Source organism: Vigna radiata, unplaced genomic scaffold, assembly GCF_000741045.1.
Source record: "Vigna radiata var. radiata cultivar VC1973A unplaced genomic scaffold, Vradiata_ver6 scaffold_251, whole genome shotgun sequence".
Taxonomy (NCBI): domain Eukaryota; kingdom Viridiplantae; phylum Streptophyta; class Magnoliopsida; order Fabales; family Fabaceae; genus Vigna; species Vigna radiata.
Genome location: NW_014543556.1, coordinates 440897 through 458118, shown reverse-complemented (window position 1 = coordinate 458118; position 17222 = coordinate 440897). Strand labels below are relative to the sequence as shown.

At 31.9% G+C, this 17222-nt stretch overlaps 1 protein-coding gene across 1 annotated transcript; it reads left to right on the top strand.

The window, feature by feature from the left end:
• The first annotated feature begins 2704 nt into the window (after window positions 1-2704).
• Window positions 2705-16880, top strand: LOC106754504. Its single transcript, XM_014636521.1, has 4 exons — window positions 2705-2854; window positions 14547-15273; window positions 15316-15983; window positions 16134-16880. Exons 1-4 carry the CDS (start codon window positions 2705-2707, stop codon window positions 16878-16880), a joined length of 2292 nt encoding a protein of 763 aa, XP_014492007.1.
• Window positions 16881-17222: the final 342 nt, after the last annotated feature.

Genomic DNA, 17222 nt, shown 5'->3' with positions numbered 1-17222 from the left:
TAGTATATGGGTATTCTTATTATAGGTGTCTATTATCACTTATATTCTAATGGTATCTTAATTATCAATAATTATCTATAATTATTGTTATTATTATTATTAATTATGCCTTATTATTATTATTGTCCAATTAGTGGAAGATGATAACAATAATTATAATAATAATAGGGTATCATTAGAAGAAGAAGAGGTAATATTGTAAGGGTACCATAAGTTGTTATTATTAAGGGTCCTGCAATTAGGTTATTAATCATCAGGATAATATATGAAATTTGTTATCATTCTTATGATAATCAATATAATAAGAAGAATAAGTGTTAAGGCATATAAAGAATAATAATTAGTACCATAATAATCCATAACAAATGTTCTTTCCACAATGTAGTGAACACAATATTGAATTGTCTAATATTTTCTAATAAATAATCTAACCTACCTTTACATTTATTCTTCTTCTTTTTCTTCTTCTTGTTATTACTATTATTATTATTATTATTATTATTATTATTATTATTATTATTATTATTATTATTATTATTATTATTATTAGGATTAAATATGTTTTTAGTCCCTATACTATCAAGCGTTTTTGGGTTTAGTCCTCTTTTAAAGTATGGTACATTTTAATCCTCCAACTTAAGGAAACTATGAATTTAGTCCTTCAAAACTAACACCGTTAATAATTATCTGATGTGGCTAACGACACAACTTTTTTTCTTGAGTCCCTGTTTCAGCTTTTCTCCCTCTCTCTCCTCATCTCTTCCTTCCTTCTTCCACTCATTCTCCTCACCCACTCCCCTCCTCTTCCAGTCGTCGACAAAGCTACCAGGGTCTCTCAAAGGAACAGAACCCCCTCTTGTTAACCCCAACGAGAACATCATAGATTCAACCTTCCCACTCCCTCCTTCGACATTGTTGATTCTATTACTTCCATTCCCACTTGTAACATGAACCAAAGCCTCAAAATTCCCTTTGCCATTGGAGTTCCCTTGAACCAAAAGCTTGGTCTTCTCACCTTCCCCATTCTTCCCAACAGATTCACACTCATCGCCACGTGAGTACAAAATGGTAATCTCAAAATATGCTTCTTGTGGGAACACACAATTCCCTAGGGAGGGCCACGCAAAGGCAAAGCCCCTCTAATGATAGAAGCAACGCCAAGAGAACCATTATTGTTGTTGCTTTGATGAGATTTTTTTATACCAGGATTCAACCTCACCTTCTGCATAAACTCAGCAGATCCACGTGCCACTTCCCAGCTTATCTCAGCCTTTGATTCTCTCCCAAAATCACTCCCTCCCGGTGCAGCACACGCTCCCGGTGAGCTATCAATCCTTTTTGGGAGCACTCTCTTCATCCTATTTGCCAATAACTTGGATATAATCATCTACATACACCCCACTAATTATATAGGCCTAAATTCAAGAAGACCTATTGGGTTCATTTTTTCGCGTCTCTTTATTCCATAACTTTAGATCCTTTTTTAACCTTTCCAATTTTTCTTTCATTGTTACCATGCCATTACTCATTAGTGTATAAGATTCTCTCATTCTTTTCACCGTATCGTTAAACCCTTTCTATGTATTCCATGCATTCATCATCCTAAAAGGTTTCGGACCCAAGTCAATAACTGATGTTTTAAGAACCAAAGCACAATGGTTTGAGACTTTTCTAGCCATAATATATTGTTTACAATCAGGCCACTGTTCTAACGATTTTGAGGATACCAAAACTTTATATATTCTGCTCTTAGTAAGTTATGTCTCACTTACTGATCTTTGAAGAATGGTCATCATGTCCACCAACACTTTTATGAGACAGTTATAAACTAAAATTTATTTGCAATATTTCACAATAACTAGAAAGTTATGTTTTTTATTATGTATGAACCAATATTAGTTTATGAAAAAGGTTCTTTAGTTACTTTTATCTCTGATAACTTTTTATGAAAAAACTTACTCACAGATACACTTAGTAAGCCTCATTTTTATCCTTTTATTTATTAATTTATATAATAATAATTTTCTAACAAAAATCCATGATAAAAAAAAAATAACATGCTTATATAAGAAAAGTCAGCATCTAAAACTATTATACTCATTTGCTAGTGTAATAGTATTATACGGTAGTGTCAAGAAATTCATAGTGTCGTATTTGGAATCGATAATTTGCTAAAAAAGCATGACACTGAATTTCCATATAGAAGTTACTATTCATTTCCAATTTTGTGACATACAAAAGGAAAAGAAGAAAAAAAGTGTTGTGGATTTGACAAAAATGTTACACTTGACCAAGTGTTATGACACATGTAAACTTGAGGGCGAAGACTATGACAAGAAGCAACAAAATATGATTGATTATTCACGGCTTGTCCCATTTTTCCCAAAACTACGTTCAGAGGTTATCAGAAAAGTCCTTTTAGTATATCATCTCACGAACAAAATATTGAAAGGGCTGATTTTTTGTTTCGTAGTGTCTTTAAGTTCATATGAGTCATTTGCTTTTGTAAACCATCTCTTCATCATCCACATCAAATGCTGGATTACAGAGGCATTTGAAAAGTCTACCGAGACCCTGCAGAAGAAAGAATAAATGTGTACGTATTTTCGTAATAAGAGTATCGTGCATACATGGTGGTATAAACATAACTTTTGTGATTAGTTGTAAATATTTCCACATATACCTGCATGAAAAAGGGAGTTCGATGGGAAATTGCTCTAGGCGATTTGCAATCTTCTTCGTCAATGTTTTGGGAGCGTGTGCTGCACTGGGAGGGAGTGATTTTGGGAGAGAATCAAAGGCTGAGATAAGCTGGGAAGTGGCACATGGTGGATCTGTTGAGTTTATGCAGAAGGTGAGGTTGAAAAGCTGAATGGGTGAGGAGAATCAATGGAAGAAGGAAGGAAGAGACGAGGAGAGAGAGGGAGAAAAGCTGAAACACTGACTCACGAAAAAAAAGTTGTGTCTGGAGGATTAAATTCAGAGTTTCCTTTGCAGGATTAAAATGTACCATACTTTGAAAGAGGGATTAAACTCAAAAACGTTTAATATTACACGGACTAAAAACATATTTAACCCTTATTATTATTATTATTATTATTATTATGATTATTATTATTAATATTATTACTATTGTTATTATTATTACTATTATTATTATTATTACTATTATTATTAATATTATTCTTATTATTATTAGTATTCTTATTATTATTATTATTATTATTATTATTATTATTATTGTTATTATTTATATTATTATTAATATTATTTAGATGAACGTACAACTAATATTTAAAGAAGCACTAATTTAGAGAATGTTATGGTATCATGTAAAAAGCTTTAAAATTGTCTTCTTACCATTAATAAGCATTAGATGAACGTACAACTAATATTTAAAGAAGCACCAATTTAGAGGATGTTATGGTATCATATAAAAAGCTTTAAAATTGTTATTTATTATTTAAAAAAGTACCATATACATACATAGAAGGGTCCTATAATTTGTCATTTATCAAAAGAATATAACAGCCCCACAAATCTACATAAATAATAATAATGCCTAAATTGTAGTGAATACAATATTTAATTATCTAATATTTTTTAATAAATGATCTAACCTACCTTAACACCATAATAATATTACCCCATAATTAATAGAGTAATAATATCATATAATAATAATAATAATAATATTAGGGTACAATAATGATTGTAATAATACCCTACCTAATAATATTATTATTACCATAATCAGAATAATAATATTATCCTAAGTACCATAATAATCAATATAATAAGAAAGAATAAGTGTTAAGACATATAAATATCATAATAAAAATAACAATTAGTACCATAATAATGCTTAACAATGTTCTTCATCACAGTATAATGTACCTTATTATTAGTAAAAATATCATAACTTTATATGATATGTCTTAAGCAATAATAACATATACATCAATTATAACATGGTTAAATAATAACAATAACGATACATATATTATGTGTTATTATCATTATTGTCCTTATTAATAATATTCTTCTTTTTATATTATGAACATGATTATTATTATTTATAATATTGCCGATATCTTAAACAGTAATTATCTTAAACAGTCATTATTGTTATGGTAATTGTCTATCATAATTATTATAAAAATAATTATTATTATTAATAGGTATTATTATCCTAATCATTACCATCATTAATAATAAGCAATAGTTATTATTAACGGAATATTATTATTCATTAACGGAATATTATTAGTAAGAATAATTCTTATTTACTGTGCATATTGTATAATTTTTTCTATTATTAATATTGGTGTCATTATCACTAATAATAATAATATTATTATTATCCATTCTTATATGATGCCTATTAGTTGCACATGGATAATAATTGTTATTATTCTATTAATTATTAATAGAATGGTAATCATATTATTATTATTATTATTATTATTATTATTATTATTATTATTATTATTATTATTATTATTATTCACTGTCCAAAAATATGTGATTAACCCACTGTACAATTACTATGGCAGGTTAGTATTGATTATTATTCTAATTATCAATATAATAATGATATAAGGTAAAAAAAAACTATCATCCAATTCATATATTATTCTCTACAAAAACCCAAATAGTTATCTTGGTCTCTCTAGTACTCTAATTGGTGTTCAATCAACCTTGCTTTATTCTTTCACCTTAAGTATTTTCTTCCTTTTTCAGGTGTATTTTAATCTTCATTTAACTTTAATGTTTCTTCTTTTAATTATTATTCCTAAAGAGTACCATGGGTCTTAGTTCATTATTATTATAAGCATTATTATTCCTAATAACTAACACTATAATAATAATAATATTTTTATTATTATTATTAATTGATGAAGTTATTAATAATAATAATATTATTATATTATTATAGTATGGTAAGTATTATCAATAATTACTAATTAATATATATATATATATATATAAAAGGGTACCCGTACCGGTGTAAGGAGCCTCATGGCACCAGTTCTACACGTCAACAAAAGTGAGTTAAAGTTGACGTGAATAGTTGCTCTTCCATAAGGGATTATTTTGTAAAAGGTAAATTTGTACAAATAGATATACTTTTTCTGAGTAGACATAAGTTCATACTTCAAGCTACACAACTCTTATAATTTTTTATTTATTAAAAGAATAACAACAGCACAAACACAAATAATAATAATGCTTATTATTTAGATATTATTATTATTATTATAATGTTTATTAGTAATATTATTACGCTAATAATTAGTATGTTCAATTTATTCTTATCTTTGTTCTATCTCACTTAGGCAGTCCTCTAGCTTTTGTATACATGTTTCTATTGCTTCCTTGGATAATTTGATTGTAATCCCAAGTTATAATGTTTCTCTTTCTTTGTCCTTAACTTTCATCAAGGAGTAGAAGGAATGGCAATATATATAATTAATCTTAGACAAATTAAATACACTTGGCATCCTCATTTTCTAGAATTATAACTTATAATACTGTCAGTTTGATTAATTCTGCCTACTCTTGAAATGCCTGATGAATTATTAATTTTATTATTACTGTCTAGATGCCACTATTAGTCATGACATCTTGTATATTCAATGAGGTCTTGTTTGTTGCTTTTATTTTTCTTAATTTTTTACACAATTGATCGGTGAAAGTAGGTAGTAAAACACATACTGATAATCATTGAATATTATGGATAAAGAATAAAGGATATTTTTGTCATTCCTTTGTTTCATTTATCATTCATTGCCACATAACTTGAGAGAAGTTTACTCCTGGAATTTAACATGAATAAAAATAGAGAAGTTGTGCTTGAAATATGCATGATACTTGAAATATGGGAAGATTGATTCAGTTTTTTACGATGAATTTTGACTCATTAAAATGTGTGGTTCATGTTTTTTAGATTACTTTTAAACTTAAAAGTTAAAGTTAGACTTTTGTTTACACTACACACTTTATATTAGACATTTTATTATTTATTTTTTATTTTGAAACTTTTATTATGTACTCGAGTGAAATAATTTGAAGTATATATCATGTTCTAGAAAATTTGTTGTATTTCAAGTTTTGGTTTCGTAATTAAAAAAGTAAAATTAAAATAAAAAAATTAAAATTTGTTATAGTTACAATAGATTTAAATTTGCTACTATTATTTATAAATGTATGAATATCCAAGTCTGTTAGTGAACAACATATTTAAATTTTAAATCTGTTGATTAACAACAAACTTGAAATTTAAGTCTGCCGAATCTAAATCTGTCATAAAACAGATTTAAAAAGCATGTTTTGTAGTGGTGACAATCTTTTAAATTGTTATAATTTTCAAAATTAATATAATTGTAACATAGTGCATACATAATATAATATTGGATTCTAAATTTTGATAGATGTTATAACAATTGTTATAATTTATAAACTAAACCTAATGTGGGTACATAAAAGTTATAGGAATGATTGAAAAAAAAAATACAAGTTATATCTTTTTAGAAGAGATACTTTTTATTTAAGAATGTGAATTTACATAGCAATGAGATGAAAAAAATTGCACAAAATTAAGTAAAATTTTATTTAATTTATACCAATTTTACCAAACTTGTTCATATATTATGATGCATATATTCGACAATATTATGATTTTATGTCTATTTTGACGTTTTAAGAAATTGACTTAAAGTTATTGTTTAACACACCCTTATTTTAATTTTCATGTGAAAATTTTAATACTATTTTAATTTAAATTTAAGTAATTTAAAATTTTTTATATAAGCTAAAATCTTTTAAGTTGATATAATTTTCAAAACTAATATAATTGTAATATAGTGCATACATAAGATAATATTGAATTCAAATTTTGTTAGATGTTACAACAAATATTAAAATTTATAAACTAAATCTAATGTGGATATATTAATATTATAGGATGGATTGAAAAAAAAATAAAAGATATATCTTTTTAGAAAAGATACTTTTATTCAAGAATGTTATTTTTTTAGATAGTAATGAGAGGATGAAAATGGAACAAAATCAGTAATTAAAATTATAATAAATCCTTGAAAATTAATTACCGATTTGATTTTTAATCGTCTTTACACTCAACTACTTCATATTATCTTTTTGTCAAACCATTTAAATCTAGCTTTATTGATCATTGGCTGAGATGAAAAATTTCAAGAGTTAAAGGAAAGAGTGCAGTGGAATGTTAGTTTGGTAGAAAAGCATGAGGTTAGAGAACTAAGAATACGATGAGTGATGGTCAAGTCATGATTTGACTGTTGTGGCTGCCTGTTGTTAAATATGTTAGCAGCATAAGCTTGAGGCTCATCAGAGGCAGCTGATGGCTGAAGAGTAGGACAAGCATCTGTGTAGTGGTCACGAGAAGTACAAACAACACATAGTCGTGTAACAAATGTGGATGAAGCTGTAGGTTTCTGGCTGGTTGCCAACTCTGTCACTAACTTCGCAAGGGATTCAATCTTGTTTTCCAACTTGCTTTCAACAGCAGATAAAGACTGAGCAACAACATCATGTATGCCCCTCACCACAATGGCATCATTCCTGGTGCTAAACTGCTGGGAGTTGGAAGCCATCTTCTCAATCAAATGCCTAGCCTCAGCAGGTGTGGTGTCTCCAAGAGCTCCACCACTGGCAACATTAAGCATACCTAGGGATGGCAACGGGTTGGGTTCGGGTCCGATAGTGTGATACCCGAACCCGACCCGGCGGATAAAAACTATACCCGAAACCCGACCCGCTACCTGCCGGGTATCCGCCTAAAAAAAATCCGCGGATATTTTAAAACCCGCGGATATCCGCGGATACCAGCAAATATTTAAAAAAATATATTTTTATAAATTATTAAAATAAAATTTAAATAGAATTACAAAAAAAATATATAAAATATAATATAAATTAAATTAAATATAAATTAAAATTTAATTTTTGTTTGGGTTGAATTGGTTTGATGGTCAGTCTTCCTTCTTTGCTTTGTTCTCTTTTGATCTTCAATCCTTCTTGAGAATGTCATCCACTCCGATGGGTTGTTGACGTGTAGGAGACACTCCGACACTCAAGATATAAAAAGGTCTAAATTTTATTAGGATAGAAGATAAAGATTGTACTTAGATATCACTTATATATTTATAGAGCCTATGACAGCCAAGCCCATTGATTAACCATTAGTGCATTATATTTTTAGGCAATCAAATCCAATAATAAATAATTAATATCGTATAATAAATAATTAATATAGTATATTTTGCAAAAAGAGTAAGACAATCTGACTTATTAATTAGTGCAGTATATTTTTAGGCAATCAAACCCAATAATCAATAATCAATACCGTATATTTTGTAAAAAGTAAGACAATCTAACCTATTAATACTTGTTAATTGTCAATAAATGACAATTAATTTCAATCTGTATATTTCATATAGTACAATTTAAATTAAATTTAACCTTGTAAAATATAAATTATTGTTAATTTTAATTATATTTAACTTAATAAAATAAAAATTAAATTTTTATTTTTATTTTTTGCGGGTAGCGGATATCCGCAGGTACGGATAGTATAATACCCGCACCCGACCCGTTCATAAGCGGGTATTAAAATATCCGCTATCCGCGGGTTTCGGGTAGTAAATATCCGCGGGTATCAGCTATCCGTCGCGGATTTTATCCGCGGACACGAATTTTTTTGCCATCCCTAAGCATACCCCTATCCATGTTGTTCAAACCCTCATAGAAATACTGGATAAGGAGTTGTTCAGGTATCTGGTGGTGGGGACAGCTTGCACAAAGTGTCTTGAATCTCTCCCAATACTCATACAAGCTCTCTCCACCAAGCTGCCTAATCCCAGTGATGTCTTTCCTGATAGTTGTGGTGCGGGATGCTGGGAAAAATTTCTCCAAGAACAACTTCTTCAGATCATCCCAACTGTTGACGGATCTAGGCGCCAAAGCGTACAACCAATCCTTAGCAACACCTTCCAATGAATGAAGGAATGCCTTCAAGAAGATGTGCTCTTGAGGAACATCATGAGGTTTCATCGTGGAACAGACAATGTGGAATTCCTTCAAATGCTTATGTGGACTCTCACTTGCAAGGCCATGAAACTTGGGCAACAAATGGATCAGTCCAGTCTTCAGAACAAATGGAACGTCCTCATCAGGATATTGGATGCATAAGCTTGCGATATCGAAATCAGGTGTAGCCATCTCCCTAAAAGTCCTCTCACGAGGTGGAGGTTATGCCATATTGTTCTCAGTGTGAAAAACAACAGAATCAGAATCAGAATCAAGTGCAGATGCAACAGATGCAGTAGATGCAGTATGCACAGAGTACTCAGTAGTGGGATGCAAAATATCTAATGGAACAGACTCTAAAGAAAAATTCCTAGAATGCCTAACTAACCTATGAAACGTCCTATCAATCTCAGGATCAAAAGGTGGTATGAATCCAGGATTTCCTCTAGTCATGCACTAAATCACAACACCCAGTAATCATGAAACAATAGCACAAAAATCTCAAAACACAGAAAACAACACAAGACACAACAGAGACTATCACAACACGTCAAAACACAGTAACAAGACACCCAAACACAAACAAAAGACTCAATACTGAACCGTTGGTCCCCGGCAACGGCGCCAAAATTTGATGGGTGTCGCGGCCCATACAAATTTGATTGCAATTTAGAAATGCAATATAATGCTAGGGAATGACTCCTAGGTCGTCTCTCAAGGACCAACTGCGGTTCAGAGTCAAGTCTAACACGAAAGAGGGGGGTTGAAAATTGTTTTTTGCGAATACGAATAACTAAATTAAAACGAATGGACATTAAACTCAACTGTGTAAGTTAGAAAATATCAAGGTAAAATAAAATGTTAATCCCAACATTTCAACAAACAATTATCTAAACACAAGTAAGACTATAAAATGCAACATTAAATTAGAGACATTAAAAGCAACTAATCCTACTATGTAAATTAATGCAAAACAAAGGGGTAGTTAAACATGCTTTTTCATCCATCAATTATGTGACCACTAGTGCATATGTTTCATCATAGTCTATACCTTCCTCTTGACAGTAGCCCTTTACAACTAGCCTTGCTTTGTTCTTTGTGATGTTTCCATCCTCATCAAGCTTGTTCCTGAATACCCATTTTGTTCCTATAACTTGATAATCATCTTGCTTCGAAATAAGTTCCCTGATTTCATTCCTTTCAAATTGGTTTAGCTCTTCTTGCATAGCAACGCACCACTTATCATCTTGAAGATCTTCCTTTATGTTCTTGGGTTCTATCTGAGACATAAAAGCTACAGTTAGACAAAACTTATTAAGATTATTTCTAGTAGTTACCCCTTTTGAAATATCTCTAATGATGTTGTCCAAGGAGAGTCCTCTTGGTTGTTGATAGCTTTTAGGATCAACAGCTTGAGGTGTTTCTTGAAGTTTCAGAGGATAGTTCTCATTCAGATACATCTCTTCAAGAGCTTCCGTCAAATAATCCTCATCGCCTGCAATAGGTTTATTTGACTCAAGAGGGTTTACCTCAAGGTCTACAATCTCATCAAAGACCACATGCATTGATTCTTCAATTATCAAGGTTCTTCTATTGAATACTCTATATGCTTTGCTAGTTAAAGAGTATCCTAGGAAAATTGCTTCATCAAATTTTGCATCAAATTTACCAAGATTATCTTTACCATTATTCAATACAAAGCATTTGCATCCAAATATTTGCAAGTGAGATACATTTGGTTTTCTACCATTTAGCAGTTCATAAGGAGTTAATTTCAGAATTGGCTTCATAAGCATCCTGTTCAACACATAACAAGCAGTACTAACTGCATCAGCCCAAAAATATTTTGGCACATTAGATTCATTCATAAGCATTCTAGCTAATTCTTCTAATGATCTATTTTTGCTTTCAACAACACCATTTTGTTGGGGAGTTCTAGGTGCAGAAAAGTTATGTGTTATGCCATATTCTTCGCAAAATTTTTCAAAAGATTCATTTTCAAATTCACCACCGTGATCACTTCTCAAGGTTTTGATTTTCAAATCTTTTTCATTTTGAATACATTTAGCATAAGATTTAAAAGTTTTAAAAGCTTCACTTTTCAAAGTTAAAAAGAAGGTCCAAGTAAATCTAGTGTAATCATCAACAATTACAAGAGTATAGTAATTTCCACCAAAACTTTTAATTCTAGACGGACCAAATAAGTCCATATGCCATAGTTCTAAAGGTTTTGTCGTAGAAATCATGCTTTTGGATGAAAATGAAGATTTGGTTTGTTTACCTTTTTGACATGCAGTGCATAATTTGTCTTTCTCAAATTTCAGTTTAGGCAAACCAATCACTAGATCGTTAGTAATTAATTTATTCAAATGTTGCATATGAATATGTACAGATCTTTTATGCACTTTCAATATCAATTAGATAAATATTGTTATGTCTAACACCTTGCAAAGCAATATCAACAAAATCTTTAAAGTAAACAGTACATTTATCACTTTCAAAAGTTACCTTGAGACCTTTGTCGCACAATTGACTTATGCTTAAGAGGTTATGCTTGAGGCCTTCAACATATAAGACATCTCTTATAGTCAATGTGTTTCCTCCTCTAATGTCTCTGGTACCCATGATTCTACCTTTGTTATTATCCCCATAAGTTACAAATCCTTGCTTTTTCTTCTCAAAAGGGATAAACTTTTTCTGGTCACCGGTCATGTTGAACATCAACTATCAAGATACCACAATGACTTCTTTGACTTAGTAGGTTCCTATAAAACAAATTAGCAGGAATTTTAGGTCCCCAATCTCATTATGGGTCCTTGGGGTTAGTTCATGCAAGTATATATCATTTTACAACTTTAACCCATGCATATTTACCATTTGGAACACCAAAATTTTTAATGTTGCATTTGTTTGATGTGTTTCCATGCTTCATACAGTAAAAAAAACAAATATCATTTACTTTATTTTTAACAAAAGTCCCTTTTTCAACCTAAACTCTACAAGTTCTTCTAGTTTTAGACTTTGTGTTTTGGTGCAAGTTTTTATTTCTAAAATTGCTTGTTTTAAATTTTGTTTTAGCATGTGAACTTGTCTTGGTTGCCTTTGCAAGTAGGTTTTCAAGTATGTCAATATCAAACATATGACTCTTACAAGACAAGCATTCAACAGGTTCAACAATAGCATTTGCATCAGACAATCTTGTTTCTAAAGTACTAACTTTATTTCTTAATACAACTTCGTCATCAAGCAATTTGTAATACTTCAATTTCAATTGATTGTGCTCTTTCTTAAGCTTTTTATGTGCAGCATCAAGTTTTTTAAATTCATTCATTAATTCAAAGAAGGTCTTTTGTAAGTCTAACTCACTAGATTCAAAGCTAGAATCACTTACTTGGCTTTTAGTATCTTCTAAGTCAGCCATTAGACAAATATTAGCTTCTTCATCTGAATCACTTGAGCTTGTTGAGGTAGATGCATTGTCTTCCCACGCTATGTAAGCTTTCTTTTTCTTCTGAAATTTTCTTTCTTTCTTTTCTTCACTTTTCTTGTTCTTTGGACATTCAGTTTTCATGTGTCCTCTTTCTCCACATCCATAACATTTTATACTTGAAGGAGATTCTTGATTTTCTCTCCTTTCTTTACGAAATTTGTCCTTTCCTTTTGCGTTCATAAAATTGGCAAATTTCTTTATCATGAGGCTCATGTTCTCCTCATCATTAGAATCATCATCTTCAAAAGTTTTTGAACTTTTGCCTTTAGAGATCTCGGACTTGAAGGCTAGTGTCTTCCTTTTGCCATATCTTCTTCAGCAGTTAATCTCTTCAACTCAAGCTCGTGCTCATGAAGCTTTCCAAACAGAATTGGCATCATCATTTGAGAGAGATTTTGTGACTCTAAGATGGCAGACACCTTTGGTTTCCAAGAACTGTCCAATGATTTCAAAACTTTTACATTCAGTTCATTAGTATCAAAGATCTTACCCAACCATGTCAAGTGGTTCACTATGCGAGTGAAATGCTTTTGAACATCGGAAATTGTTTCTCCAGGTTGCATTCTGAACATCTGATAAGTGTGAAAAAGAGTTATTTTTACACTTATAAATGATCTCAATTTTGTAATTATTCATGTTATTACTCAGTGAACAGTTGTAATTTGTAGCAAAATGTTTCATAAATTATTGTTCAGGAAAAGTTGCATAATTGTGAAGTTGACAGCCAATTCTCGCATAGCTAACCAATTTCGCAGAGCCAGAAGAATAGATTCGCACAGCGCACCACTATTCGTTCGCTGAGCGAATCAACCAATTTGGAGAAGCAAAAGTCAATAATTCGCTAAGCGCACTAGTATTGGTTCGCTAAGCGAATTACAGCAGAGAATGGTAAAAAATTGCAAATTCGCAGAGCGCACCTGAGGCTGTGCGCTTAGCGAATTACAACATTTGAGTTGCATAATTTAAAATTAATTCGCACAACGAAACTGCTTCTGTGCGCTGAGCGAATGGTGCAGGTTACTGAAAATTAACTGGCTCTTAATGATACGTGACAGAGAGGCAGGGACATCTTCAGACACACAAGAAAAATTAGAGAACTGCTTTGAAAACCATCAGAAGATGCTGAGAAGACTCTCTGAAGACATCAAGACTACACATGATGCAAGGAATTGCGGAAATGAGTACGTTTGTGATGTCTAGGATAGGCTAAATTTTCTTTCGTTGGAATTGGCTGTATGGCAAAACATTGATGTAATTTTCCTGATCAATAAATGTATCTATTCTTGTTCTTTTCTTGACTTGAATTTGATTATATGGAAGTATAATTTATCTTAAAGGTTCTTTTTATACTGGGAAGTATTTTTTAGAACCAGAAACGTAAGAAAAGAAGCTAAAAGTGATTACGCTAGGAATAGCTTACACGCTTTTGGTCGTTCTGAACATCTGAACTCAATGCAAAATTATTTATTAAATTAATTAAGGAATTAATAATTTAATGGATAATTTTAGAACTTGTTTTGAGGAATTGAATCAAGTTATCAACTTGTGAATGCATGAACAAATCATATATTGTACAGGATGTTACTGAGATGTTAGTCAGAAACCAATTCCAATGATTGTTCGTATCATAATTTCATCTTAACTTTTACGTTGTCAAATTCTGTGTTCTTTATGCAACAATCAAAGCAACTTTCATTAACACGAATTGATCTTGATATATAATTTTAAATTAAATAACGTAACACAAATTCCCTGAGGAGAACGATACGTTTCTTATCACTGTATTACTTGTAACGATTTGGTATACTTGCCAAAAAGTTATCAAGTTTTTGGCGCTGTTGCTGGGGAATTTGATTGTTTTGTTATTCAATTCATTGTGTATCAATTTCAATTCTGTTCCATTATTTGTAAATCCATTGTTTTAATTTTCGTATATATGTATATATTGTGATCTGTTCCTGTGTTATTTCTGTAGGCTGATCCGTAGAGATTTTTGTTCTGCATGAGAAGCAGAACAAAATCTGAGAATTTATTGTTTGATTCTGAGATCGAGAGGACTGCCCGTAGAAATAATAGTAGGCGTCGAAGAGAAAACCGAAAAAAAGAAGCTAGAGAAGCTAGCTTATCTGCTACTTCAAACACTCTTTCTTCATTTGATCAAGAGGACAAAGGAATAGAGGGAAATAGGGACAATGAACAAAGGGATAGGCGTACGTTGGAAGATTTTGCGTCAGTTTCTGTACCTGCATCTTTCAACAGTATAGCCAAACCTGTGGTGATTGCAACTAATATGGAAATGAGGCCATCATTAATTCACCTTGTTCAAAGTAACCCATTTTCAGGATTGTCACACGAAAATCCCTATGATCATCTAACAACTTTTAATCAATATTGCAATACTGTGAAGATGTTGAATGTGTCGGATGAAGCAATCAGACTTAGTCTCTTTCCCTTCTCTCTGGTTGGAGAGGCAAATAAATGGTTAAATTCATTTCCAGAGGAAAGTCTGACAGATTGGGATGACGTGGTGGAAAAATTTTTACACAAATATTTCCCCCAATCGAAGATAAATAAAGGCAAGCAGGAGATATCATCTTTCCAACAGGAACCTGAAGAGACTTTGGGCACGACATGGGATAGGTTCAAGGGGTTGCTTAGGAAGACTCCCATTCATGGGTTTGACGTTCCCACTCAATTAAACCTCTTTTTGGGAGGTTTAAAATCTCACACAAAGTTAATGTTGGATGCCTCAGCAGGAGGGAACATTAGGTTGAAAACACCTGATGAAGCTCATAGGATTATTGAAAATATGACATCTAGTGACAATGACATTAGAAGTGAGAGAGGGCAAAACCAGAAGAGGGGAATGTTTGAGTTGCAATCCCAAGATGCCTTACTAGCCCAAAACAAAATTATTACTCAACAACTAGAGTCTTTGATGAAAAAGGTTTCACAAATACAACCCCAAAATGTATCACAAGCACAACATACTGTGCAAGGTTGTGAACTGTGTGGTGGAGAGCACCAAAATGGAGAGTGTGCTATTCTAACCAATGCAAAGGAAGAGGTAAATTATATGGGAAATCAAGGCCGTCAAGGAAATTATGGAAATTATAATCAAGGATGGAGACCTCATCCTAGCGTGGGTCAGGCTAGTTCCAGTAGACCACCACCTCCACAGTTTCATCAACAACCCACTGATAGGGTCTCAAAACTGGAAGAAACTCTTCAACTGTTTATGCAGATGACCTTATCAAATCAAAAGAGCACAGATGCTTCTATAAAGAATTTAGAATTTCAAATGGGTCAAATTGCCAAGAAATTAGAAGATAAGCCTGTGAATACGTTTGGAGCTAACACTGAACCAAATCCAAAAGAGCATTGCAAAGCTATCACTACAAAGAGCGGTAAAGTTTTAGAAAGTGTAATTGTGAAGAAGGATGATACAAAGGAAAAATTAATTGATGATCAGGAAGAAAAGAAAGAGAGCGTTGAAGAAGAAGAAGACAAAAAGAAGGAAGAGGAAGAGAGCCAAAAAGAAAAACAGGTTGTGACTCATTTACCTTATCCAAAGACTTTTTCAAGAAAGGATAAGGAAAGTCAATTTTCAAGATTTATGGCTCTCTTCAANAANCTGGAAATCACAATTCCCTTTTCAGAAGCACTTCAACAGATGCCCTCATATGCTAGATTCATGAAAGATTTGTTGACCAAAAAAAGGAAGTATATTGAGGAAGAAACAATTGAGGTGCAAGGGAATTGTAGTGCCATCATCCAAAAACTTCTACCACCTAAATTCAAAGACCCTGGAAGTTTTACTATTCCATGTACAATTGGAAAGCTCCCCATTGGAAAAGCGTTGATAGACTTAGGGGCAAGCATTAATTTAATGCCCTTGTCTATGTTAAAGAAGATAGGGGACATGGAAGTAAAACCAATAAGGATGACTCTACAACTAGCAGATAGGTCTGTAAAGTACCCATTTGGAGTTATTGAAGATGTCTTGGTGAAAGTTGACAAGTTCACTTTTCCAGTGGATTTTATTATTCTTGACATGGAGGAGGATACTGAAGTCCCCCTCATATTGGGTAGACCATTTATGAAAACTGCTAGAGTTATCATTGATGTTGATGACGGTCATCTAAAGGTGAGATTGCATTATGAGACTGTAACTTTCAATATTGTGGAAGCAATGCAGCACCCTAGGGATAGAGGAAATTGTTTTAGGGTGGAAGTTTTGGTTGATGTGGTAGAGAACGTTAGAAGCCAGATGTATGTGAAATCTCCCTTAGAGCGTGTGTTGGTTGATGCATGCGAATAACTAACTGATGAAGAAGAATCTAAAGTAAAGGAGATTTCACAACATATGGAAAAATTGAAAAAGGAGAATTCCACTGATGTGAAAGTGGAAAAATTGGAAAAGGCTGACTTGGATGATCAGGACAAGATGGAATTGAAAATGCTTCCTGATCATCTTAAGTATGTGTTTTTAGAGGAAAATTCAAAGAAGCCTGTGATTATAAGCAATTCTCTATCACACAGTGAGGAGGAAAAATTGGTAAAAATTTTGAAAAAGAACAAAAAGGCAATAGGTTGGCACATCTCTGATCTGAAAGGTATAAGTCCAACCTACTGCATGCATAGAATCATGATGGAACAGGAC